The sequence below is a fragment of the Mustela nivalis genome (assembly GCF_964662115.1).
Source record: "Mustela nivalis genome assembly, chromosome: 6".
NCBI classification, from domain to species: Eukaryota; Metazoa; Chordata; class Mammalia; order Carnivora; family Mustelidae; genus Mustela; species Mustela nivalis.
The window spans coordinates 74,180,787-74,206,172 of record NC_139025.1 but is presented as its reverse complement, the minus strand read 5'-3'; the positions used below and the strand labels follow the sequence as shown (position 1 = coordinate 74,206,172).

The 25,386-nt window shown below is 36.4% G+C and overlaps 1 protein-coding gene across 1 annotated transcript in view; it reads right to left on the bottom strand.

The window, feature by feature from the left end:
• The window catches only part of WDR72 (WD repeat domain 72), a 208,234-nt gene that overhangs the window by 151,375 nt on the left and 31,473 nt on the right, over nucleotides 1-25,386 (bottom strand). The window contains 10 exon segments of the mRNA XM_082734711.1: nucleotides 2,339-2,534; nucleotides 5,029-5,249; nucleotides 7,568-7,801; nucleotides 9,668-9,809; nucleotides 14,750-14,846; nucleotides 15,250-15,395; nucleotides 16,141-16,260; nucleotides 17,573-17,649; nucleotides 18,312-18,486; nucleotides 19,646-19,724. Of these exon segments, the coding sequence (XP_082590837.1) occupies nucleotides 2,339-2,534; nucleotides 5,029-5,249; nucleotides 7,568-7,801; nucleotides 9,668-9,809; nucleotides 14,750-14,846; nucleotides 15,250-15,395; nucleotides 16,141-16,260; nucleotides 17,573-17,649; nucleotides 18,312-18,486; nucleotides 19,646-19,724 (1,487 nt within the window).

Genomic DNA, 25,386 nt, shown 5'->3' with positions numbered 1-25,386 from the left:
ATTTCTTCCAACTCTTTCTTTGTCTCCGTCCTGCATCTTTGGGAGGAGCTGTTACTCTTCCATGACTTCAGAGAGTGACCATTCCTCCATGGTTTCCACTCTCACATGGGGCCACTGACACTATTTTCTCCTCTTGTTGCTTCAGCCCTGGGCAAGTGGTAGGAGCTTCCTGATTCTACCAGTATCTGGGTGATGGGGGCCTCACTATCCATTCCTTCTCAGTTCCCGAAGTCCTATCCACACCCTTATAAATAGCCCTTTCACTGAAGTCTCCTCATTTGACCCATCTGGGTTAAATTCAATTTTCTGCCAGGACCATGACTGAAACACAATTTTGGCATCTATTTATTGACATAGAAAGATGTCTGGCAGAAAGTAGATTAAAATATTAATAGCAGTTATCTTTAGGAAGTGGGACCGGATTATTGGTTTTTCTTTATTTTTCTCTGTATTTTTCAAATGTTCTATAATATTCGGTTATGGATTGGGGAGTATAAAAAGAAATGATAAAATTAAAACAAAATGTGGGAATAAATACAGTTTCAAGAAGTACTAGAAGTTGGGGCTCTTAGATGGCTCAGTCGGTTAAGTGTCTGCCTCCGGCTCAGGTCACAATCCCAGGGTCCTGGGATTCGGCCCTGTGTCAGACTCCCTGCTCAGAGGACTCTCCTTCTTCCTCTCCCCCTGCCCCTCCCCACCATTTGTACACTCTTGCTCTCTCTCCCAAATAAATAAACTTTAAAAAAAAAAAAAGTACTGTGCTTTGGCTTCCCTCCTTTACTGCCCACCCCACCAAAAACTATGTAAGTAAAAAGATGCATGGGCTGAAACGTGTCCTGATGGGAAAATGGAACTGTAAACACTTGTCAGGTCTCAGCTATTTCTTTATTCTCACTAGATTCTACTTTCTAGGAAAAATATGCTTGATTACCAAGCCTTCACAATTTCACAATTGAAAACAATGCAACAGCACACATTTACCTGTTCTACAGGCTTAGATTCCACAAGAAGTCAAGATTTTGCTGTGTTCTTTGATCATATTAATAATAGTTTACTATTATTAAAGATATAGCACCTATAGGTACTGTTTACAAGCATGGTCAGTATTAGTTAATTTAATCCTGACAGGAAGGTGGTATCATTATTCCCATTTCATAGATGAAGAGATGGACATGCTGTGAAGTCAAGTTGCTTGCCTGAGGCCAGTCTTTGTTAGCAGGTCCTGGAAACAAGCCCAGGCTTTAGAGCTCATTTTATCTATTATACTCAAGTGTCACTCAGGTTGATAGATTAACTAAGAATTCTAAAACTCTCCTAATTTTGTGCACATTTTGCAAAGAAAGATGGGACCCTCAGATTGGTTCACTGCTTATTAGCAATGTAATCTTGTGCACCTACAAATCAGTTACAAATTCCTCATCAATAAGAGGGGGAATAAAGTCTCCTCCACCACCCTAGCAGTTGTGATAATCTAATGGGAAATGAACATGGGAGGCCATCTAAGCTGTAAAGCAAGGTACAAATGTAAGGCAGAATTACACTGTACCCTCCATCCACCAGCACATTAATACACCAAAGTCAAATGTAAGAAAATAGCAATTACTTTGGTGAAGTATGACTCTAAACTAGCATACTATAAACAATCCAGTCTGTTAATAATATCCAACATAAAACCACCACTAATTAATCAATAAAAATCATGCAATGGGTTCAGTAAAATGTACTCTTAGGTGCACTCCCGACTCACATTCATTAATTACCTTGCTGTATTTGATAAGTTCCAAGCATCTGCCTGAAATGTGTTACTCTCAATCTTAAGTTATAGAGTAAAACTTTTTTGAAAACCTTAAGGTTCACAATGTACATTGTCTACACTATGACATCAAAAGTTCAATTGAGCCACTCAGTTTTCAGTTTCCCTGACTCAACTTTTTGGAGTTTGGTAATTAATTATATTCCATTATTACTGATCATCAATTAGCTCAAAATGTTGCTGAGATGGTGAGTATGCTGAAGAAGGCAGAATTTAATGATAATTTGAGACTGGTAGGACACTAAATTTCTCTCTTGTTAATAATTAACGTAGATAACTTATGTTTTTATTTATAGCTTCCAGAAATATCCGGCTCATTCCTGCACACTGCTCTGTCAGCGAACCATCAGTTGGTCAAGATCTGACTTGGGCTATTGTGTTTTGTTTTCCACACACACCTTCAACCGAAGCCATTAAATGCAGCCCAACCAAAGGTTAAAGCAGAGTTCTCTGGAACCCTCTGCCTAGCCAAATGCTTTGATGCATAAGTATAGAAAGAATGAAAGGGGTAAAATTCCAATTTACCTGTTTCAATTTCCCAGATGTAAACGGAGTCATCTGCACATCCAACAATTAAAAAATTCTCAACTGGGTGCCATTTTATCAGCCTCACAGGGAAAAGGTGCTTGCGGGCATGAAGGAGACACTTCTTTCCCTCAAGGTGAAGGAGAGCCACGGAATGGTCACTGCACACACAGCAAATTACCTGATCAGTTCTTAGCTGTTGGGGGAAAAAAAACCCACAAAAAATGGCATTATTTGTAAGTAAATAATCAAATGCTTTCCTTAACACTAAGTCTGATTTTTTTCCCCTAGTAACATAAAAATATTTTGTTTAAACAGCATTTACAAAAGGACATTTTTGCTTTCTACAGGATCTCTTCACAGAACACTGTGAACACGAGCTTTAAATACGGCGTAGATTTGAAATTCAACAACTTATTAGGAAAAGTCAAGAGACAACAAGTGAAAAAGGAGAATTCCAAGCCAAATCTACTTATAAGATAAATGAAGGACTTCACCGTCACTCAGCAAATTCAGGCAGTGAGGCAGCCATCGGAAATAATGCAGAATAAAATAAACCCCAGAACTAATTTGTTGCCACAAAAAGAAGCTATTTGTAGACACAAGCTTAGGCCCAAGGGTATCATGAGCTGATATTTTCCACTTAGAGCCTCAGAATGTGATTTGGTGCTGTTCCCAGAACTATTCAGATTCTAATCCAAACAGGAAACCCAGTGTAGACACAATCTAAAAGAGGTAAGCATTAGATAGTTCTGACTGAATGCACAGCTTCAAAGATACAAGGACCAAAAATAGGCTCTCAGGACAAAGATTAAGATACTTTTTAAAAAGTCAGCATGTGGTTACCTTGAACACAGTTTAGGACAAAGACCATCCATGCTGGGTGCTGAGAGGCTAATCTGGGAGGAGTTTACAGGGCAGGTCTGTGCCTCACCAAGAGGACCCTGTGTTAGTCAGCTGGTGAAGGGGGTGGCTGGGGTGGCTGAAGGGAGGAGGGTTGGCTGGGTAGTGGCTTTTCCACCTCTTTGTTTCTTTTCTAACCCCTTCCCTATGTGGATGTTCCTACTTTCACAAAGGCAGTGAGCCAGAATTTCAGCTGCTGTGTTTAAAGCATCATTTGGGATCCCTTGAGAATCTCCCTGTGCCCATTACTGACCTCTTTCTATGGGGTGCTGGGGAGCAAGTTATTTTTCCTAATTCATTCTAAGAAGACTACAGAAATCCTGAGGGAAGAAAAAAAAATCACAAAATGGCAGGTGTGCTATATGGGGAGCCTGCACTTGTAGAATAGGGCAGATGGCGTTGCCTCCCCATTATTACCTCTTAGAGAACCTGCACTACCCACAGCCTCTGGAACAGAAAGCCCAATGTACTTAACGAAACATATGCATACATACAACTTGTGAACATACACGTAACACGTGAACACAGATCCTACAGCCAGAGGTTGACATATAGTAGAGATCAACACTCGGTCAATCAGATTCTCTTTTCCATCAATTTGAAAACTGAAAAGCTAAAAGAGGTCATAGGTAGAAGCAAGAGAAAGGAGAAATCACAGAAAACAGACTCTTGATGTAGGGACTTGAAGAGTAAGTAACCTTCGTTCCTGAATTTAAGTTCAAATTCCACGGGGCCTTTGCTGTAGTGGTTTGTTTTGTATGTCTAAAATATTGCTTCTTATGCCCTTTCAATAAACTCCTTTTTTATTTGGTTTGGTTTGGAGTTAAGTCATTTATAACCGAGGCAGAAGGAAAATGGGTCAGGATTTAACTATTGTCCTGGAGCTTTGGGGGGGAAAAATGATTTAAAAAATCAGGAATAAAAGACATATCAAAGTATCCCAAATCACCATATGGAAGCCTTTTTTTAAAGTCTCTTCACTTGGTTCCACTGATTTGTTTCATCATTTGTGTTACTGAAGTATTTCTTTCATTATGTCTTATTACAAAAATACAGTGTAAGTTTTCTCTGAGTTTACCTTGCAACTGATTTTTTTTTTTTTATGTTGCTATTACAGAGAAATACTTTTGACAAGTCAATCAACTGACTGACAAGCTCAGGAAAATCAGAAGTTGATTGTTCATATTTTAAACAAAGATGTCAGCTTTGTGGAAGCTGAAATTAAGTTTATATGACATGCGAAAATTATATCTGAAAGTATTTCCTTTTGTCTTGCACAAGGTAGATGCTCAGAAATTTGTTAAACAAATGAAAGAGCAAACAAACATCAATTTAAGAAAAAGAAAATATAAACTATTATTATAAAAGTATATTATTCAAGTAAAAGTAAATTATTCAAGACAAATGTTATTTTCTAATTTATAGATTCCTATACATTTAAATTCTTCCTACACTGTTTATTATTTTTATTAAAATATTATTCAAAAAATAAAAAAGAAAATTCCATTAAGATTAAGATATAAAATTAGGGGGAAGAAAAGTAAAAGAATTAACTGGTTTTTGAAAACAAAATCTTTGACTGAGAATCAACTTGCTTGCATAAATTATAATAATAGTAATGCATATAAAAATTAGAAAGGAATTCATAAAAATTATCCAGTTGTATTATGCATACATAGAACTTTTTTCTGTGGGAATATGGGTTAATTTCCCCAATTTTTAAAAAACATTCTGTAATGTTATATAACTTCAATTTATGGTATGTTTTACTCTTTGTCTTAACTTACTCTGAAATTATCTGGCGACATCAAAAGACTTGTTACTGGACCAGCTTCCAAAAAGAATTTATGCAAAATTTCTTCAGTAAAGATATTCCACAAGATGACACATGAGTCCTGGTCCCCAGACACAAGCCAGCTTTGGTCTAATTTTGAAGAGAGACCATGTGGGTAAAGTAATGAAGTAACACTTTGGTGATGGCCTTTGAGAACTTTGTAAGGAAGGGACTCTGGAAAACAATCAAACAGCAACTAATAAAAAAAAATGTTTTGCTCAAGAAATAGCGCTAACATTTTCTTTTATAAAATATAAATGCAAAGAAAATATATAAATAATTAAAGCTAGGCAGTTGGTTTAAAAACAAAAACAAAAACGAATGAACAATCCTTGGGCCATCTCAGAAGGCAAGAATGTCCTCATAAGCTAGGTCAAGCTTTTGATGAAGACTGGTTGTTCGCAGTCTGCCCATTCTTTAAGGATGTTAGCAAGTTAGCTAGCACCAATGTTAGTTTAGCTAGCAAGTTAACAAGCACCAAAATTAGCTAGCACCAATTCCAGTGCCATCAAACAGCAAAGGCTACTTTAAAAGAACAAACAATTCATACATTTTGCATCTACAAAAATTCATCTCAGGACTTCACTGCTGCCCTTTCAATACACATAACCAAGGCTAGTATAAAGGAAAAGCAAAGTTTCACAGAACACTTTCTGCCTTAAAAAATATTAGAGATCACTTTGTTCGATCTCTGTGTTTTACAGAAAAAGTACCGGAGGTGCAGAAAAGTTAAGCAACCGGAATACAAGTGTAAAAAAGCACAGCATAATGTTTGAGAGCAGAGTTCTGCTCTTACATGAATCCAGCTTTGGTCTTCTAGGTATGTCCCTTACCAGGTGGGTCACCATGACAAATTGCTTTTCCCCTCTAAGTCACAGGTACTGTGCATGAAAAACTTGGAATAATAATAGCGCTTAACTTCACACAAGACTGGTGTGTGGAACTTGGTGGGAATGTGGGCATTGCATACCATACTTGTACTAGAACACAGGGCTACTGACGCCCAGTTCCCATACTGCTTCTTATATTATCATTAGCTAAAACTTAAAAAAAAAAAAAAAAAAGGAAAAGAAAACCATAGACCACAAACCTACTTTACTCAAATTGAAAAAGAGTCCCAAAGAATCATTATTACTTCCTTTAAAGAATCATTAGTTATTTCTATTCCGTGAGGCACATCCTCACTTTACATCCCTAAGCAAACCAAGATAAATATTAATTAAAATGCTCCAGTCAAATGTACGTTGGTGCTAGTTTTATAGATAAGAAAAAATTGGCCTAGATAAAAAGTACTACAGTCTTAAGCTTTTCATTAACTTTTAATAGCAGCCATTGTATGTAGCAGTATATGACCTGTCCTCTGTTCTTTGCTATTCACTCCTCTCTCTTAGGTAATCACTGAATATAAGAGAGTAACATTTAGTAAGTAGCCAAAGTAAGCTGAGAACAGTAACAAGATGTGTCTTAAAAAGTGAGATTTGGCTTTTACATTTAAGGACCTTGCAGTCTAGTAGGATCCATGCATTAAAAAATACTAGACGTATCTACACATCCCCAAATCTCAATCGCTTCCTGTACATTCCTTCGTTTACATGAGACAACTTACCGCACAACAGTATTTATTTAATAGGTATTCACTGATGCAATGCACAAAAATGTATAAGAGCATATTTACATTTCATTAATAAAAAAATAAAACATTAGAACAGGAAGATACCATTTTCTCCTAATTGGCAAAAACTAAAAAGTTTAATAGCACACAAAGTTGGCTCAGGTGTGAGGGAAAAAGGCATTTTTGTAGGTTGTTACTGGACACACATATACAGAAAACAATGTTAGATATATTTTCAAAATTAAAAATACTCATTGTCGATCCAGTAATTCTACTCCTGAGAATTAATACTATAGATATTCCCACATGTATATATGTGCAAAGATGGTAAATTCAGCATTGCCTCCAGTAGCCAAAGACTAGGAAAAAATGAAATACCCATTAATGGAGATTTTTTAAAAATTAAAATTTGATCATTATTAGTTATTTAAATGGTACTCATAGAGAATGTGGGTGTGGAATATGGAACTCATAGAGAATGTGTTCCAAAATATTTTATTAAGATACGTTTTAGGAGATTTCAGTGAAGTGTATAAACTATGCCTCCATTTGTATAGTATCATTAAAAGAATGCATATTGCTATGTTGGTATATATTTGTCTATGCATAGAAAATTTCAAGGAGGGTATAAAGAAACTTATTAGCAGTTGTCTTTGTTGAAGGGAGCTGGAAGATCAAGGAAGAAGAGAAACATTATTTCTTGTTGTATAACCTTGACTTAAAAAAAAAACTAGATGTTTTTTACTTAAATATTAAAATATGTACACATTAATTAGCAAATGTCAGCAAATTTTTTAAGCTTGGCAATCTTCTTAGTACAGCTTGTTAAAGTTGAATCTTAAGTAAATTAAATAAATAGGGTTAAATAAAATTCAACGACCTTTTAATAAAGAACCGCCTTCTAGAAGTCCTGCTTTGGCAGCATTCAAAGCCTGTGTAATGAAAATTGTCCCGTCTTCACAGCCACATATTAGTTTATCAAGACTTGGAACATACTCTGATGAAGTGACTCCCACTGTTCCAGTCCCAGAGACACGGTCAATAATACTTTGTGACATGATATGATGCTTATCAAAATTATCTTGAAGGGTCCAGGTGGCCGAGATGGGTATTTCTAAAAGGAAAACACACAAAAAAGGGAAATTTGGGTTTATAAACTCAACACTGATAATGCAAATGTTCTCAAGGTATCATCCCTTGGGGGTACCGAGAGGTTCTTTCTCCATCTTAACAGTGACTTGGCCATCCACAGAAGAGGTCTCCTGTCATCTGCTGCCTTTATTCCAAATGCTATTTCACTGGTCGTCTGTCCTTCAAGGAGCCTCAGAAGAATAGGTGTGTATTCATTTTAGGTGCATTCATTTTAGACTTAGGTCAACTGAACAGAACTGAGAAAGTCTTGCAGTGATGTAAAGTGGTGATCCAATGTCACAGGTTCTCTATGTGTCTCAGCAACATTAAGAAGGAAAACTGGGGGTCTCTTAGTTATGTGAGGAAAATGGAAGAAATGTATTCTTTAAATATCAAGAGTATGAATATCACAAAATCATACTAGGCCCCCAGGAAATTATCTATTAGTACCAAGAACATGGGTTATCATTTTTGTATAGCTTGCCACCGAACCATTTGAACTGGGACTCATGTAGGCTCAGATAGGGAGAGAAGCTTGGATTCAGGAGCAAAGAGGGCAAGTCAAAGCCAACTTATCTCTCTATGAAAGAGACCCCTGGCCTTGCAGCACACATGCTACAGTGACTGTGAAAACCTAGAGCCCAAACATGAGACAAGCACCGAGTGCTGTCATAGATATCTGTGGTTCTAATTATAAAGAAGATTAAGTAGATGCTTACTTAATTCTGCTGCTGGCAGTGGAACCTATGTGAGAAATCCTAGGCTCACCCTCAGGTGACCTCAGCAGGGGTGTGGTATTATTTTAACTCTTAAAATTGAACTTGTGAGAAACTTCTGCATACATTGTACCAAGTTCTACATCTATTTTTGGATCCATTTCTTATTAACCTAGGACTAACATGAACCATGTTGAAAACATTTGGGACAAAGACACTAAAAGTTATACCAGTGAATTTGTTAAACAGTGGAAACTTGCACTTAGAAATTCAAGTATTGAGGACCTTGTTTCTGCCGTGCCCCAGTCAAGCATTCACAGACATGACTTAATGATTTGGGGAAAAAGGGAAAAAGAGTAAGAGAGGCTTCCTCAATTTGGGATAGATGGTCTCAGGAGTTTGAAGGTTTTCCACAATAATGTTTACTCGAATAATCTCCGTTTTGTATTCTAAGAAAAATTAAAATAAGCAAATGTTAAATGTTTTAGTGGCCATGTTTATATCTGTGCCTATAATTCCAAGCAGCTATAATAATACCAATAGAGAAATTGGTTGAAAATGTATAGGATATGGGCTCGACAAATTCAAAAACGAGTATGGTGTATCAGCCTGTCCTACAGTGATATTGCAAGCATTCATTTCATTTCAGTAAAACATAATTCCTGTGAAGTTGATGTTAATTTGAATTATATTGGTTGTAGTATTGTACAAGATCTTTGAACATCATGTTTTGGGTGCCTCAGTCAGTTAAGCATCCAACTCTTAACTGCTCAGTGGGTTAAGTGCCTGACTCTTGATTTTGGCTCCAGTCATGGTCTCAGGGTCATGAGATCAAGGTCTGAGATCAAGGTCTGAGATGAAGCTCTAGTTGGGCTCTGCACTGGGTGTGGAGCCTGTTTGGGATTCTCCCTCTCTCTCTCTATCAGTCTCCCTCTGCCCCTCCCACTCTCTTTCTAAAAGCAAAAACAAAAAGCGTTTATACCTACCTTTGTGTTGACTCTAATACATAGCAGTACATGAGAAAATTTGTCTTATTTGTAGCCTCGTGCAACTCAAATGAGAAAAACATTGAATTAATTATGAACTCGTTCTCAGAAGACATGAGATTAGAAGTAGATGGGAAATTGCCTTACCTCTAGGAGAACCATCAAACTTGGATACAGGAACATCAGGGATATGCCACAAAGTAATCCTTCCTGAGACTTCTCCAGAGAAAAGTACCTTATAAAAAGGTTCTTTCCGTTCATTCACGTAGCCCATAACAAAGGAAAGACTCTGGTCCAAAAAAAAAAAAGTTAGCTTTTTTGTAGAAAAATCATTTAAACATAAAATGACAACCACTGGTTTAACATGGAGGGATAAGACTTCATAGAGTAACAAAACTGTCTCCATTTGTTTCCTGGTCTTTCAAGAATTCTAAGTAACTTAAGTGAAATAATCTCTTACTCAAGACAAAAAGTTTTTATAAAATAGAAGCAAAATCATCAGCTAGACTTCAGATTGTTAATAAGAATATTTAACATTTACTGAACATATTCTGTGTATGTATGACCCATACTGTTAGGGCCTTTCCATCCATTCAGTTACTAATAATCCTTGTAATAATACTGTGAAGTTGGTACTATCATTGTCTCCAGTTCACAGATGAATAAACTGGGAGTGAAGACGTTGATTTACTCAGTGATACAGATGGCATCTTGCTTTGAAGCCAGTAATTTTGACTCAAGAGTCCACATCTTCATGACCATATTCTACTGCGCACTAAGGAGGCCTGATTTCTTCATGGCCCCTTGTGTTCCAGTTGTCAATTAAAATAGCAACAACTAATGCTTATATGGTAATTTTGTCTTATTTTGGCTATTTTTCAGATTTAATATATTTGATTGTAAACACCTAAGTGGGCACACATAAAAATGAGTCCATAACATATAAATAAATAAGTAAACAAAGAAATAATTATTATATTAAATAAATAAATATAGTCATAGTTTATATTAATATATGTTGTATATTTATGCACATAGAATTATAACTTTGCTGAGGCAGAGTATGAATAGTGTCGGCTCCAGAGTTCTTGAAGATATGCATTTACTAGTGAAGGAGTCTAGAATCTTTCTAGTACTTTGGTGCAGTATACATGTCTTTGGGCAGACTTGCATACAAAGATTCTGCACCAGGGATCAAAATGATTAAGTAATTATAAAAACAAAACAAACCCTTCTTTTGATCTACATATAAAAGGCACCCTAGAAAGAAAGCCAACTGCTGGTGCTAGAATTAAAGAAGTCTAGGAAAGTGATAGTTCCTAGTCAAAAAATAGGCTTGAAGGTCAGGACTTTGAAGTATTATTGGAAAAATTCTATAATATATCTGTAGAGAATAATAAAGGTCATAACACTGCTCTATTTAATCCTCACAACAAAGCTACAAAGTAAGTAAACATTATTATTACTCCTGTTGTGGAGATAAGAAAACCAAGGCGGGAAGAGGAAAAGAAAGGAATCCAAGACCATGCAAGCAAGAACTGTAATCCTCTATTGTCTACCCAAATGAATGTCCTGCGCAAGAGAAAAGGGTTCCTATGAAGTCAGTTCTCTGAATAAATCTTTTTCTTTTTCTTTTCTTTCTTTTTCTTTCTTTCTTTCTTAATGTCTTTTTTTTTAAGATTCAGAAGGCACTTTGGAATCTTTTACCTCTCAGGCTATCACTTTTGTGGGTGTTAGAAACGTTGTTGATAAAATTTGGGTAAACTGGCTTCTTAGGCGCCCTTGACCTTGAGGAACCTTAGCAATGACTAGTCCAACTCCCTCAGGCTTTTGATATGAGAAAGAAGTTCCAGAGAGGGAGCCCAGTTACTCAGGTTGGTCGCAGGCAGCAGGCATCTGTCTTCCCAGCTCGGGGCACTGCCCCTGTGGCTCACACTCCCGGGCTGTTGTCACTACCTCTGCCCTCACATGATCCCACCCATTCCTTATCACTTCCGCTCTCAACCTTCCCAGAGTTTCTTTCTCCAGTTCTGCTATTCACCTGAAAACCTCCTCAGAGCCCCTTGCCATATGAATTCCAATTTTTCATCAAAGTACCCCATGCACATCCCAAGAAACACTCATCGTCTGAGAGGGAGTACCTCCAAGAGGTAATAAAATAGTCTTTAAGAGTAAGTTCTCTTGGGGTGCCTGGGTGGCTCAGTGGGTTAAAGCCTCTGCTTTCGGCTCAGGTCATGATCCCAGGGTCCTGGGATTGAGCCCCACATCGGGCTCTCTGCTCAGCAGGGAGCCTGCTTCCTCCTCTCTCTCTGTCTGCCTCTCTGCCTACTTGTGATCTCTGTCTGTCAAATAAATAAATAAATCTTAAAAAAAAAAAAAAAAAAAAAAGACTGTGTTCTCTTGAGTTAACTGCCTGGATTCAAATCCCGGTTTAGCACATACTAACTCTATTAAAAGAGCCAATTACTTGATTTAGACAATTCACTTAACCTCTCTGTGTCTCATTCTCCTTAACTGTGAAAGAAGGCTAATAAAAGCACCTATTATATGGGATTGCTGTCAGGATTAATGAGTGGCTAAAGCTGAGGCACTTAGAATGGTGCCATGTCTTTGGTACATACTCAGTGAATATTAACCATTCTTATTACCCACTTTTCAGGACAACCGAGAAACTTGCTCCAAAGTCCCATTGCCAGACTCTGGACAAAACAGGTTCAAATCCTAGGAATTATCCTCTCTGAACATCCGTTTCAGAGTGAGGTCATGGTGGGAATGCATGTAAATGAAGGACTCTGTCTGTTTGACAATAATAAGGCCTTGGACAAAAAGTTACCCAACATCGTTATCGTTGTTATTACTCTTAGTTCATGCACCCATATTCCTTTTCTGCAAGCCTCCGCTGTTTCTATCCCAGCTACTCCCACCTCAGCACTGCAGAGTAACTCCATAGTCAAGACCCTGGAAAGCCCAGTACCTCATCTCAACAACCTGGATGCCTGTCACGGGTCTCAGGGATCGTCAGCTGTGGTTTGAAGCTAGGGAGACTCTCACAAACTACTGAAAGGAAGGGGAAGTCTCATTTTGTTACTACAACCCCATCAGCAGACAGGTTCCTGGCACCACCAATGTTAATTCTGAAAACCCATTACTGTCAAACATTGAGATTTAATTCTCTGGTATCATTTCCAAAAGAAGAGTCTGGTTAATACTACATATTTATAGAATCCCCTTTTCTAAACTCATTGTACTTATCAAACTCGACTCCCCCCACCCCTCCACCAAATTGTTAACCTTCTAACTGCAGGAGAGACTCAGAAGTCTTATATTTAGTGAAAATTGGGGATACTTTGAATAAGGGGAATAATGTCAGACTTCAGTTTCTTGGCTAGACAAAGGGCAAGCAAGGGCAGGAGGATGGGCAGACCAGCTTCTTCTTTTTTTATTTTTTTAAGATTTTATTTATTTATTTAACAGAGATCACAAGCAGGCAGAGAGGCAGACAGAGAGGAGGGGGATGCAGGCTCCCCACTGAGCAGAGAGCCCTATGCTGGGCTCAATCCCAGGACCCTGAGACCATGACGTACGTAAGCCAAAGGCAGAGGCTTTAACCCACTGAGTCACCCAGGAGCCCCCATACCAGCTTCTTTAAGATTCTGATTATTCTAGTCTCACATTTTATTGGCTTTTAAGTACTTATCACTTTTAAGATAAAGAAAGGTTTTCTAAACAAGAATTGTTGATAGAAGACCCATAAATCTACGTCTTTACAAAGATGTAAATAAGATGGCTTCCCCTAAGATTAGTATTTTTAAGTTAATTTGTTATTGCTGTACTTTTTCTGCATAGCTATGTATAGCATTGATATTTGGAGTCAACTAGAAGCTCTTAAAGGACACTACTCATATTTTAGCTTTTAGGGAAAACTGCCTTATAAGAAATGCATTCTGGAACTAAAAGAATGGGCAGGCAAGTCCTTTAAAAAATAACTAAAAATGCTTCTCTGAGTAAGCCACAATACTGCTTTTATGACCAAAGCAAAACAAGACTTGATTGCCACTGACAAATGACTTTAGAAATAGCACCCGGATGCCACAATTCTAAAGTTTGCCTATACCTCGGTGTCACTTAGAGTTTTGCTTTCTGGCGGGCACCTGCTTAATCAAGTTTTTGCAACAAAACCTTACAGATATGTTAAAGGGACAATCACGGAACCACAGGATCTCCAACAGCAATGCTACCTAATTAAACAAACCCTCACTTGTAAAAAATAACATGCTTCCTTGGTTGACACATCAGTAATCCAAAACTCCTCCATTCTCCACAAAATAGTTCTTTGGATAATTAACTGATGACCAAGTCCATAGGTTAACAACAAGAACAACAACAACAATAACAACAAAAATCTCATTTTGGTTAGCATTACTAAAATAAAATAACTTTAAATCTTCAGCCTTCATAGATATATAATTTATATATATATAAAATTATATATATATTTAATATATATATATTAAAACTATATATATATATATATATTATATATATAAAATTTAGAATACACACAATTATAACCTCAGCTCTGCCAGGAATCATAAATATGTTGTTTGAGCAAGAAAATTTATTCAGAAGAAGAGCTAAATATATGCAAAAAATGATAATATTGAGTTTAAAAAAAGCAGGATATAAACCATTTGATAAAGTTTAAAAATTGGAATAGACAAATGAAAATGATAATAACTTTGTATCAAGCCATTTATCCAAAGGTCAATGAAAAATGTGTGTGTGTGTGTGTGTGTGTGTGTAGAAAGAGAGAGAATAAATATGGCAAAATGTTGATAATTCGGGAATCTAGGGAGAGGGTAGATAAGTGATCATTGTATTATTCTTGTAACTTTTTAAATATTTGAAATTTTCCTGATTAAAATACATGAACACATAAAAATACCCCTTGTGAATATTTATGGTGGCAAAATTAAGAATTTACATTCCTCCTTTTTTAACGTTGGTAATTTTTCTATAATAAATATATATTGTTTAATCAGACTTTAAAAATACATTTCTCAAAGGCAACATTTTCTCTTCAATACCATTAACAGATTTGATTTTCTCGTTGATACTTGCTGTGATTCTTCAATTCAACTTTTTCAAGTCCGACTCTGTTACAAAGCAACACTTATCTAAGATGCGGACTGAAACAGTTTTGAGACAGTTACTCTCCCCTTGCATTACCTTATTTTCCTGCACAGAAGTAGAGCACAGTAAATGAGGATAAATGGTCTCTTTAAGCACTCTTCCATCAGCAGGAGATATGCTTTTGGAAAGCCCACTGCATGGAGAAAAATAAAAAGCAGAGTTTAGAACTTTGGGGTTCTTTATTCGTTTTTTTTGTTGTTGTTTTTTTTTTTTTCCTCCTCCCACTTTCAAAAGCCGGATGGTACCATTCAAGTTTCTAAACTCTAGTTAGAAATTGTTGGGTTAATAATTACAAGTGACTTTTTGAAAACCCAGCACCAGCTGTACAAGTTATACATGGTTAATCTCATTCCTTCGTCCCCTGCTGTTTTATACAAAGGCTGAAGCCTACCAAGCCCAGAGTAAATCTTCGAGTGCCAAAGTTGTTTTGTTCTGGTTTTTGATCATGGGCGGCATGCGGGGAGTTTTCCATAATAAACCTCCCAAAGTTCATTTTCTACCTGAATGTTTTGTATGCCGCTCCCATCTGAGCCCACCTGTTCAGCAGCTGATAGATGTAACTGTGACCATCTTCTGTCCAGATGATGATTCTGTGAGCAGCAAGCACTTCTCCTCCGGCAAAAAACTGCCCACTTCTGCTAACTTCAGTCCGCAGGAGGGAAAAATCACAATAATCATAAACCTAAAATACAAAATTAATGACACACATTAACAAAAACTCCTAATCTAACCTGCCAATGAGATGAAAGTTAAAGTATGCTTATCAAGATCATGTAGATGGTAGTATTAACGCAACAATATATTAAATATTAATAACAGGACACACTGGACTCCTGTATCAAGATATTTTACTGGTACCTTTTTTTTTTATTTATATTAAGGTCGGTTTCTTTAATATGGAACATTAAAGAAAAAAGGGATGCCATTGGATGATATAATGACTCAGTTATTTCTTTCTTATTGGAGATATCAGTGACTATATTCACAAGAAAGGACTCTCTATTCCTTAAAGATGAATGGAGTGACTAAATGGAAAAAGAAAAAAAGTCTAAAAATAAAATCAATGTATGTAGGTGAAAAGTATTAGTTTTCTTTTTAGTTCTAAAATGCAGTTCTCTTTAGTCCAAAAGTTCTAAACTTTTACTTCTAAAGTTCTAATTTTACAAATAATCTAAAGATAAATGATCACTATCGTAATAGTTTGTTCTTAATAAAATTAGGATATATTTTAGATATATAATCTCCTGAGTAGCAAAACAGCTGAGTGCAAGAAGAAAATTGATAAAAAAAAAAAATGCTCTGATATTATGACAGAGTTTGTATCATATTAAATCAAATTCTTAAAATTATTACATTGAGCAAAAAAAAAATTACATTTGTATATACATTTGTATATCACTGGTATTTATTTTGTTATTTTGTAATACCTTCCAACATTTAGAAAATACCACCAGTAAAAGTCTCTCCGTATATGTGCAAAATCGTATTGTCCGGCAGTTCAAGGAGTCGAGAAATTTGGATTCCTTTTCGTAGACATCTTGTTTTTCCTTCAAAAGGAGTGAGAACATTTTAGTACTAGTTCTAGGTAATTTATTCATGACTGTATGAGAAGACTTGCCCCAATATACACCTAAAATAGACTACATCATTTTTATAAAAAACTACCCCAGTTTCCTTTTGAGTTTTCTGAACTAAGAAGTTACTTGCAAAGGAAACTATGAGCAGGATTCCTCATATAATCATTCAACAAACATTCAGTGGAGATTGAGTTGGGTTCTGAGAATGTAAAGATACGAGTTAAGTTTCTAATTTTCAGACATGGCAGAAAGATAAAACAAAACAAAAAAATATATATTGAAGAGAAAACCTGCAGTACCTTAATTGCTAAAACAGAAAGATGAATAAAATGCTTTGAAAAAAAAAACAGAACAAAACACAAAAGAGTGGCCACCTAGAATACTATATTCGTAATAAGTTTCTGATAGTGCTGGTGTGTACTTTTTGGGTTCATTATCCTACCACAATTCCTAGGCTTCCCCAACCAAGACATTCCAAAAGACAGTTCAGAGCATGGGGCAGCTGAAACAATGTTATCAATAGCATAAATACTATGACTGTTTTCTCATCCCCCACCTCAACTTGTAGCCTGATGCTGAAGGTGGAGGCAGGTAAACGTACTGGACTCTCAGTGCACATGACCCGCCAGACATTCAAAGTCATCTCCCAACAACCATTCACATACACTCAGCAGAAAGGCATCTTTCTTTCTGCTGTCAGGGTCGGGAAGATATTCCTCTATGACAGATTTATTTCTTTTAAAACATAACCAATGTGTGTGTGCACCCAGGTGCCTGCAAAACGTGTGTGTGATGTGTGTGTGTGTGTGTGTGTGTGTGTGTAAATAAAAATATTGGTATATGCCCTGACAACAGACTGGAAGGACACACTCTAATTATTACCAATGCCCACCCCTTGGAGGAGTGATGGGGAAGTAAATGGAGATAAAATTTATAGACTTCTACATTATTTGAATTTTTTTAAAAATTTTATTTATTTATTTGAGAGAGAAGGAGAGAGAGAGCGCATGCACACACCACGAGGTGGCAGGGGTGATGCAGAGGGGAGGCGGAGAGAGGGAGAAGCAGACTCCCTGCTGAGTGGGGAGCCCTACTTGGGTCTCCATCCCAGGACTTAGGATCATGACCTGAGTTGAAGGCAGATGCTTAACCAACTGAGCCACCCAGGTGCCTCAATATTATTTGAACTCTTAACAATGAATGGGTAACCTCCTTATAATTAAAAAAAGTTTCAATAAATATGTTTGAATTCAGAGAATAAAAAATAGTTTCAAAAGCCAACCTGAATGCTGTTGATCGATGAAGAGAGATCCCAGACTTTGAGCTCACCAGCTACTGATACCACCAAGAGAGAATCTTCTGTAAAAACAAGAAAAGTCCTATAAAGGCTGACTGCTGTTGTAACTGGTTGTTGTAAAGATTGTAGCAAAATCATTTAAGGATTATGCAAGATTACATAGGTTGAAATTATTCAGCCTTGGGTTTTTTATTTTTATATCTTTATAAAAAATAAACACTTTAGATCATGTTTTAAATTTGTTTTAAAATATCAAAGTGACCCAGATGTATTAGAAGAACACCACTAAGAGCAGAACTACATTGAAAATCATTGTGTTGTCAATATTACACCTTCCTGTTTCAGAAACAAGTAAGGAGCCAGCTTTCCCTCAAAAGAATCTGAATTCTCTACTACACGCGGGAAGACACAGCAAGGCAACAGTTCCAAGAGTCTTATTAATCCACAACAGATGCCTTCTTGTCACTCTTGAAATGTACCAATGAACTCGGTCATGGAAATAGTCTCCTCTTTTCATTTCATCTTGACCTCTTGCTGACTCTCTAATGACTTGAACCACTGTCATGGGTGTTCTCAGTTTACTTGGTCTGGCTTAGAGAACTGTCCCCACGAACAGGTAAACTTAAAGAAGTATTCTGAATTCTTGCCCATTTGTTTAACAAATCGTTCAAAGGTGGTATTTTTATAGACACTCTCTTAGCATTATATAACACCCAAGTATTACCTTGAATTCTCATGGAGTGAACAATGCACATGCAGTTGATCCAATCAGGAGACTGAGATGATATGAAAGTGTGAATAACAGCCAAACTTTTGGCATCAATGATAAGAACATCCTGATATTCTCCACAACACAAAAGCCAGCCGTCCCCTGTCATCCGGAATGAGCAGTGGTAATACTATGAAAATGGAATTCAAAGCAAAAAGTTAATTATCACTAGCAATTAATATAATTTGGGCTACGGTGAAGACTTCTCTAGATTTCAGTTTTAGCATCTATTCAGTTAAAGTATTTACTTGCTACTGAATAGCAATAAAATTTCTTTTAGTTCAGTTATTCCATATTTTTGAAGCATTGATTCAGGACTTTAATCTTGTTTGTAATTCACCATTTTTCTGGAGGAAGGGGGATCTTTTAGGAAGAAAGAATCTTATTCCCAGTTATGGAAAGCTCAAAATTGTTTAATTTCCAGAATGCTATGTAGAATTAAACAACAACAACAAAAAAATCAGGTTCCTTCTCCTAGCAACATTATTATACGTTAAAAAGAAATAAAAGTGTTTGAAGTGTGAGGAATTCTTGTGCCAAATAAGTGTTAAGAATAGCTTTTATCAAAGATTGAGTAATATATTGTGCCCTTGACAAATTATCTCACTGGGCAAGTTCTGGTTCTAGAAAGGAGTTTGTGAATATTGTAGGGCAAGTCATCAATGCCAAAAGCAATGAGTAAAAACAAACAAACAAACAAACAAACAAACAAAAAACACTGTGAGCACCATTGGTAAAACACAACTGCCTCACCCATATGCTTGGAGTCCATCTACCAAAAGCCAGAATCTGTTCTAAATATTGGGAAATGATTATAAGGTACAGTGATGCTCTCTGTTATCTTTTCATAAATAAGAAATACAGGAATTAAGAAAGTATCCACTCAAAAAAGGTTAAAATTGAAGAAAGAAAACTTTTTTGCTTTATTAAATAGCATGTCATTAAAGCGAATCTTTCTATGGGTGTGTCTCTGTGTGTGTGTTGTGAGTATAACTAAGAAAAAATTAAAAATTGTCTTTCAAATTTGTCCCTGTTAGAAAGATACTGAAATAAAGAATGAATCAGAAAAAAAAAAAAAAAACCCACAAAAAAAACACAAAAAACCAATCTTGAACAGTAACTTTTGGGGAAGAAAAATGACAAAATAACAGATGATAACTGACACTATTCTACTCCAGGGACAAAATAAAAATCAAAGAAAAGTCATTTCTTTAAATGTGTGCCTAGCAAATGCTCTAAATGAATTCCAGAAAGTCCAAAAATGCTCTGAAGGAAGTGAAGGTACTTACACAAATTGCAGTGTGCCTGTAAGGAAGTATGGCCTTCTCCACGCACTGTCCGTTGGTGACATTCCAAACACACATCTCCCTAGGAGAGATAACTTTGTATTATTCTCTGTCATTTCTACTCAATTGGCTGAAATAATTTTTGTGTCACCAAGTTTTTCTTTAGTGCTGCACTTAAATGCAACCTGATCGTTTATGTGGCTTTTTGTTACAGATTACTGAGCAAGAAAATGTCGTGGTCATTAACAGGGATGACATACTGTATCTGTGTCTTTTTGTTTGGGTAATTACACCCTGCTGCCCGCCTACAAACCTTACTTTAGCGCCAACCTGACCTAAAACAAATTGTGTGGATCCAGTTATCACAGTCTGTTAGAGAGACAGTGCCATGATCTTTCTATGGAAACTGCATCCTCTTGAAAATGGCTTATTTCACTGAACTTAAACTACATATTCTGAAAAGCATAATGCATCGAGGGCTGCATCTTCTGGAGCTGAGGTATCATTTTTATAAAAATAAACAGTGCCACCAAGAGGCTACGTTTGGTCTATCATTGATAGGGTTTATTTCTTTGCTTACCCTGAAATGCTGGAATCACCCTTGTCACTACATGTATAGAAAATTCTCATTGTTTAGACAACTCTGGCTTGCTTTCCCATATGTTACAAGGATGTACATAAAATTATGAAATACAGTAACAAAATACTTTGTCCAGCATATGGAAATTTAAATCTACATGATTTCAGTTCTCAAAAACCAGAATGGCTGTTTCAGAGTTGTTTGGTAATAGTATCTTTCAGTTTTGTCACTTTCAACAAATAAGCAAAACTTCCCATGAAAGAATAAGTGAGAGCTTTAATGGCTTTGAGGGAGAATCTCCTATTAAGCAGCAAAAGATATGAATTAATAATAGTAAATGCTGGATGGACTTAGTGTTTGCTGGACTTTTATTGTTTTTCTGGTCAAGCACTGGAAACCAATCTTTAAATCAGTAGTTCTCAACCTGGGGCGATTTTGCCTCCCAAAGAACATTCGACAATGACAAGACTTATTTTTGATTGTCACAACCAGGAACACACTACTGGCATCTAGTGGGGAAAGGACAGGAATGCTGCTAATAACCTCAAATGTTCAACAAAGAATTCTCTGGTGCTCCAAAGTGTCATTAGTACTCAGGTTGAGAAACCCTATTCTGGATATAAAAACAAAACATTCATAATTTTTTTTCTCTGTTTATATCTGACCATATTCCAAAAAAAAATTTGAGGTAATATGAAAACTCAATAAAACAAGGGGGAGATGTGTGTGTATGTGTGTGTGTATAAAAAATAAAACTGGGAAGACGTAGAAATTGAAATACTATATCTCAAAGGTAAGAAAATAGTGTCAAAGGTAAAAAAAAAAAAAGATAGAACCTTAATTTGCTCTTAATACAAAATTTTAGCTTCACAAGGAATTGGAGTTTATTAGCATGATTCTCAACTCTAGCTGTGTATCACCTGTGTGTATTTCAAAAATAGTCCATAGAGAGATTAATTCCACAGCTCTGTGTTAGGGTCCTGGGATATGGGATATGGGTTTTGCAAAGCTCTTGGTTGGTTAGCTAGATAAGTCTATCTCTAAACCAGTGGTTCTAAACTGGCTATACATGAGAATTATCTGTGAACTTTTGAAAAATACTGACATCTGGGACCCAACCCAGACATTAAGTCCTGCTAATTAAATCACATTTTCAAAGGTTGGAGCCTGGGCATCAGTAAAAGCTCTCTTGGTGATGCTTATGTTTCTAAATTCTCTTGGATTCTAATCCTTTCCCTATTTGTTTTCTTATCATCTTATTTTCTATCTTAAAGTAAAGAAAGAAAGAAAGAAAGAAAGAAAGAAAGAAAGAAAGAAAGAAAAGAAAAGACAAAGAAATACAAAAAGCAAAAACTGATTCTGCCTATCAATTCTTTTTAAGGAAAGAAAGCAAATGTGTTGTGTATCAAAAGTAGCACTGACATTTTAGCTGAAACTGTACAAGATACATACTTAATAAGAACACAGGAAAGTTGACTATTAAAATGTACATTCTTCTTTTCCTTTTGAAATGCTATTCCCAACATTTCTACAGAGATTGTCACCCTTAATTATAAAAAATTTTAACAATTTCCAAAATTCTTAAATTCTTGATTTTTTAATTTCCTTAAGAACACAGGAGAAAATACCTACAATATATAGAGTTACAAAATTTTAAAATTCCACTAAATTTCCCCTTATTCAATTCTACATCCCCACCTTGGCACCTCAATAAAAAATTCATCCAGTGGATAAACAGATCAGTCACCGTTCTTCCGTCTATTTTTCTACTTTCAGAAATACACTATTTCCTCTTGGCCCCCTTCCTATTCTTATATTTGTGTGCTTAAGAAAACTGTTATGATTTCTATTTTAATGCAATATCTAGAAGGAGAAAGGATAAACATGGTTTGTCATCTTTAATTCCAAGTCCCTTATATTCTTCAAACTCTCTTTTCTCTGATCTTCAATTATACTTTTGGGATTTCATCAGCCTTCTCAGGCTCCATTCTTCTGCTTCTTTCAATGCTGATTTTCCTTAAGACTTTTGTCTTAGGCTTTCTTACATTCTCATATTCCATACTCCCTCTGGGTGAATTATATCCATCACTTCAGGTACCATGTATGTGATGTTGGAAGCCCAGACCTGTTCACTGAGCTCTAGACTTCCGTATGTAACTAGCTAATAGATATCTCTCTGTGTGGGTGATGTGGGAGTCTCCACACTCCTCATATTCATAATAAAGCCTAACACCTGTCCGCCTTAGTTTTCCTATCCTCATAACTGGTATCATCACCAATGAGTTTCCCAAGTCATTCTTCACATCACACTTTCTCTCCCGGCCCCCATTGTAGGATACTCGCTACCCCAGGTATGTTCTCTGAACAATCAGTCTCAGCTTTGTCAAGGAGCGTGTTAGGAATGCAAGTTCTTAAACCCAACCAGGATCTACTGAACCCATACCTCTGGGAGTGGGGCCCAGAAATCTGTGTTCGCACAAGTTCTATAGGTGGTCCTGATGCAAGCTCAGGTTGGAGGAACACTGTTTTAGAAGACTCTGAGACTGGGTGCCTGCCTAACTCTCTGGTCTCATCTCCTGCTGCTGATTGAAAGTTTTATTAATAAGTAATAACCCTCTTTATCAATGCCAAGGCTTTTGTGCCTTAAGGTTTTATTAACTATGTGCATTTATTAATATAAAATATTTATACAGCCATATCAACATTATTTTGGTCAGTATTCATCTGATAAATCTTTTTCCATCCATTTACTTTTAACCTTTTTATGTCCTTCTGCTGTTTTTGTTTTTTAAATTGTATGACAATCTTTGTGATTTAACTAGAGGGCTCAGTCCCTCTACATAATTGGGAAGATTATGATTTTAGTCAGGTTTAGCTCAACTACCTTATTTTTCACTTTCCATTACCCCATTTACTTTTGTCTCCTTTGGATTAAATAACATTATCTTTTTTCTTTTCCAAGTTGGAAGTTCTGTATTCTATTTCTGTTATTTTTATTTCTTCTCTCTGTTCTTTTAGCAGCTACCCTGGAAATAGCAACGTGTACATCAAGCTTAAAGTCTAAAGTTAATTAACAGCTTTACCCACCTCGAGAACACCAGAACATGTGGAATCTAGTCACTACCCTATCCTATGCAATTGCTGACGAGGATTGTGTGTATATGTATGGGAGCAGGGCATGGGAGAAATATAAACCTTGTTGCCTACTAGTCTGTATTTATTTACACTTTCTAAAAATTTGCTGGTTTTGTTCAATATTCCTTTTTCCATCTCTGCTCTTCCTTCTTAAATCACTGCTTTTCTTAATGAAGAATATCATTCAGAATTCTGCTGCTAATAGAGTATCTATTGGGACTGAGCATTCTCAGTGTTTGTCTTAAACATTATTATTTTGACCTCATTTTTAGAAACATATTTTTGTTAGACATGCAATTCTAAGTTGGCAGATATTTTCTCTCAACTTTTTGAAAATATTTCATTGCTGTCCAGTTTTCATTTTACTGCTGAGAAGGCAGCTTAATTACATTCCATTATAAATAATCTGCTTTTTCCCCACTAACCACTTTCAGGATCTTCTTTTTCTTTGGTGTTCTGTTGTTTCAACCTCAGGTTTCCAGGTATGCATTTCCTTTCAGTCATCCTGGAATTCACTGGGATTCCTGAATTTATGCCTTATGCCTACTGATGAACTAATACTTAGAGAAAAAAAATGAAAACCTGAGGGGCATCTGTCTTTGGCTCAGGTCATGATCTTGGGGTCCTGGGATCAGGCCCCACATCAGGCTCTCTGTTCAGCAGGGAGCCTGCTCCCCCTCTCTCTCTGCCTGCCTCTCTGCCTACTTGTGGTCTCGGTCTGTCAAATAAATAAATAAAATCTTAAAAAAAAAAAAAGAAAGAAAACCTGAATCACAGTAATTTTGGGTCTCCTCTGAACATTTTAGAAGCAGAAATGTTAAGTCTACAGTCACTTCCTGAGTCTTTTCAAAGCTAAAAAATCATTATTATTTGGGACATAATGGACCAAGCCTAGTAAGTTTAATAACTTCCAGTAGACTAAACGAGGATCTGTTAAATACGCAGTAGCTAAAATGTAGATGTTGCCTTAAAAGTATCTTACAGATGCAGGGCAAGTTTTGCATCTTGAAGGAACAGAATTCTAGAAAATTCAAATCATCAGAATTCAAACTAGACTCCTTGGCTCTTTAATAATCATATATGCAGGGTCATACAGTTTAATTCATTGATCATCAAGAACATGTCCATTAACCTCGGAGCTACACTACCATGGGTAAAATCCTCAGGTTGGAATTCAGTTACTTTCCAGAGCTACTTCTCATTTAGCAATTAATTTTGCTCAGTTCTCCAGATAGTCTCAGGGGAAAAAAAAAATCACCATCTTCCAAATTCTCTAGACTGGCAGTAAATATCTCAGCTAGTGTAGCAAGAGCTACAGCACCCCCAGCACACCTAGCAATTGTTAAGAAAAGAATGTACCAGGGCATCTCACTCTAGCCTCATCCACAGTACAGTCTCTCTAAGTTTAACAATGATGGCTTTGCTGAAAGCCATGAGAATAGGTACCTCTTTGATATCCATTTCATTAGCATTTTGTTAAACTATTCAGTTTCTCCAGGTTGGACACTCATTATTCTTTTGGTTCTCAGAGTTCAGGGCCAGGTACTTTCTCCTCAGGTTAAAAACAAAAAAAAAAAAAAAAAAAAAGGAGGGGGTTCTCTTGTTTCAACCAGTAATCCAATCCCTGATTCACAAATGCACGCCGCATCAATTCCGCATTCCTGAGTCTCCTTTGGCAAAGAACTCATCAGCACAGTCTGGTTCATAGTACTTCTTCCATCGGCCAGGCTTTTTCTTACAGTTTAGTCCTATTTCATTGGAATAAACCTTGCTTCCATGAAACTGCGTCCAAATCATAGCCTATGTTTTCCCTTCTCTCTGCCACCCCCTGCCATCCCTCTTACCTTTGAGTCCTCTCCTCTGTTTCTCCGATAATGATATCAGACAAGTGTATAATATGAAGATTATAACTGCTGAGTTGTCTTACAACAATGAAGGCTTGGATAGGTTTGCTGAAGAGCTCAAAGTGAGTTATTACATGAAAAAAGACAAGCGCCTAGAATTTTCCGTTTTCAATTCTACAACAGGT